At 35.6% G+C, this 2,666-nt stretch overlaps 1 protein-coding gene across 1 annotated transcript in view; it reads right to left on the minus strand.

Annotated features, from left to right (window-relative positions):
- Positions 1-2,666, minus strand: part of LOC128250153 (coiled-coil domain-containing protein 83-like) — a 39,999-nt gene that overhangs the window by 13,902 nt on the left and 23,431 nt on the right. Inside the window, exons 6-7 of the mRNA XM_052974890.1 lie at positions 2,381-2,502; positions 1,485-1,612 (exon numbers count right to left, since the gene is read on the minus strand). Coding sequence (XP_052830850.1) covers positions 1,485-1,612; positions 2,381-2,502 — 250 coding nt within the window. The remainder of the gene's footprint in view (positions 1-1,484; positions 1,613-2,380; positions 2,503-2,666) is intronic.

Below are 2,666 nucleotides of genomic sequence, written 5' to 3' on the forward strand. Positions count from 1 at the left end.
AGATCACGCGATCACTACTGCTGCTGCTGTTGCTGCTGAAGAAGAAATGATGACGATGATGATGATGATGATGATGATGATGATGATGATGATGATGATGATGATGATGACGACGATGATGATGATGATGTTGATAATGATGATGATGATGATGATGATGATGATGATGATGATGATGATGCTGGTGATGATGATGATGATGATGATGATCATGTTGATGATGCTGGTGATGATGATGATGATGATGGTGATGATCATAATGATGATATTTCTGAAGTGTTAATCATTTCAGATAAAGGCAATTAAAGTCGTACATATATGCTAAATAGTAAAACCGTGTATATTGCGCGTCAGCAAGGAAATATTAGTCGTCTAATTACCAATTATTGCGCCCGTATTGCTGTGTGCACAATATGCATATAAACGTGTGTATATATATATACATATACATATACATACATACATATATATATATATATATATATATATATATATATATATATATATATACACACATACATATATATTTACACACATACATCAACACCCACACGTATGTGATGTGGATGTGCGCATGTACAATGGATGTTATGTAGTTACATATGTCTAAAGCTATTTGTTCGTGTGTATTAATGAAAGCATCGAAAATGTTCCAGTCATGTCGATGTAATTATTACAAAAATTGGAAGTGACGCTTACAATATTTATTCATTAGCAACATTGCTTGCACTCCGAGTACCACGAGATGGTAGAAGTCACAGAGTAAGAGATTTCACTGTATTTAGATTTCGTCCAACACGTAACGTGTTCATTCCCTGTTCGAGACTAGTTTACTCCCTCCTCTTTCACCCGTCTCCCTATTTATCATTTCATTGATCAGATATCGTCTGCTCTCATCCGGTTGAATATCAAGGACCCTCATTCCAGTCTTTTCTCTGCCATTCTAACACATTTACCGTGTGATATTTTAATCCGGTCTTTGATGCAGTCAATCCACTTTGTTCAATGTCTTCCCCCTCGAGCGTCTGCAATTTATCTTCTTTTCTACTTATAGTTTTTTTATACCTTGTGCTCTTACTATATCACCAAAGTACTTTAGCATCCATGTTTTTTAATAGTTGAGAGTAATAAGCTATTTGTATTTGCTAAAGTAGCACTTCTTCATTAGTTCCATGTTTTGTCCGAGATTATCACCATTCTTTCCTATGTCCACATTTCAAAAGCTTCTAGGAGTGGTGAACTTTCGGAATAGATATCACAACCTCCAAAAGGAGACCTACAGCAAAGACCTCGGTCTCTGTTTCCCTCTATGAAAGAATATTTCTGAAGCCTAAATTTGAATTTTTTTTTTAGTTTTGCTCCCACATCAGTTCCGTAGTCTTTTCCCGGAAATATCAATTACAAATTGTGGTACAGATTTTATAAGTCAATTACGCCGACCCCAGAATGCGTTGTTATTAAGAGACATTTAATATGAGACCTACCTATCGATTTGGTGTTGATATCAACTCTCTTTGACCACGTATTGATTATGTTTGCTAAATCTATCTCTATTGCACTCGGACTTGCTTCCATGTCATCATTTTCTGAACATTGGTTGAGGATTGCAGTTCTGTCCAGATGGGAAAAAAAACAACAAACTGAAATAAAACGATTATGTAGGTTCGTGTGTGTTTATGTATATCATTGTTCAGTTTTATTTTAAGATTTCTTGCCAATAGAGAAAGAGCCGGTCTCTAATCTAGATTCAAGGCTCCTTCATTAGAATTTCAACATCAACAGGGTATTGTTTATATGTATGTATGTATGTACGTATGTATGTATGTATGTATGTATGTATGTATGTATGTCCGTGTGTATGTATGTGTGCGTGTGTTTATGTGTGTATGCTTGTGGGTGTATGTAAGTATATATGTATGTATGCACGTATATATGTATGTTAATAACATACAATATTTTCGGATTAAATATGAGATTATCCATAAAAGGAAAAGAAAACACAATATCCCATCAAAAAATAAAAGTAACTTTAAAAAAATATAAAAAATATCAACTATTTTATGGCCGGGAGATAACAGCTTAGTCTAAGTAGCGGCCCCCAGCCTCCCCCCAGAGCCGCAGAATGGTCCCTACACGTGGCACATACGTTCTTTCAACACCTTCTTGGTATTGGCCACCAGTTCGGTTTTGGTGTTGCAGGGAGGGTGGTAAGCCCTGCGATGAACAAGCCTTCCGATCAGGGAAAATGGTGGCCTGCTTTCCCAGCCAGAAAGGCTGGCTTGTTTAACAAAAAACTAAAAACGATATAAAGCGCACTGTGACCAGCGATATATTACACGATCCAATAGTCTGATCGATTCCGTCATAGTAATATACTCACCTTGATATTCTTAAATCATTCGCGTTTATTTCGAATAAATGCTTCATTTTCTCTAAATTACTTTTTTCTAGTTCAGAGACACACTGTGACAGTTCCTCGTGTTCCTTAACGTGGAGCTCTATCTGCAAAAATGGTATATAAATAAATAAATAAATAAATAAATAATTAAATAAATATATAATGTATATATATATATATATATGTACACCACCACCACCACCACCACCACCACCACCACCATCATCATCAGCATCATCATCATCATCATCATCATCATCATCATCAT

Source organism: Octopus bimaculoides, chromosome 19, assembly GCF_001194135.2.
Source record: "Octopus bimaculoides isolate UCB-OBI-ISO-001 chromosome 19, ASM119413v2, whole genome shotgun sequence".
Taxonomy (NCBI): Eukaryota; Metazoa; Mollusca; class Cephalopoda; order Octopoda; family Octopodidae; genus Octopus; species Octopus bimaculoides.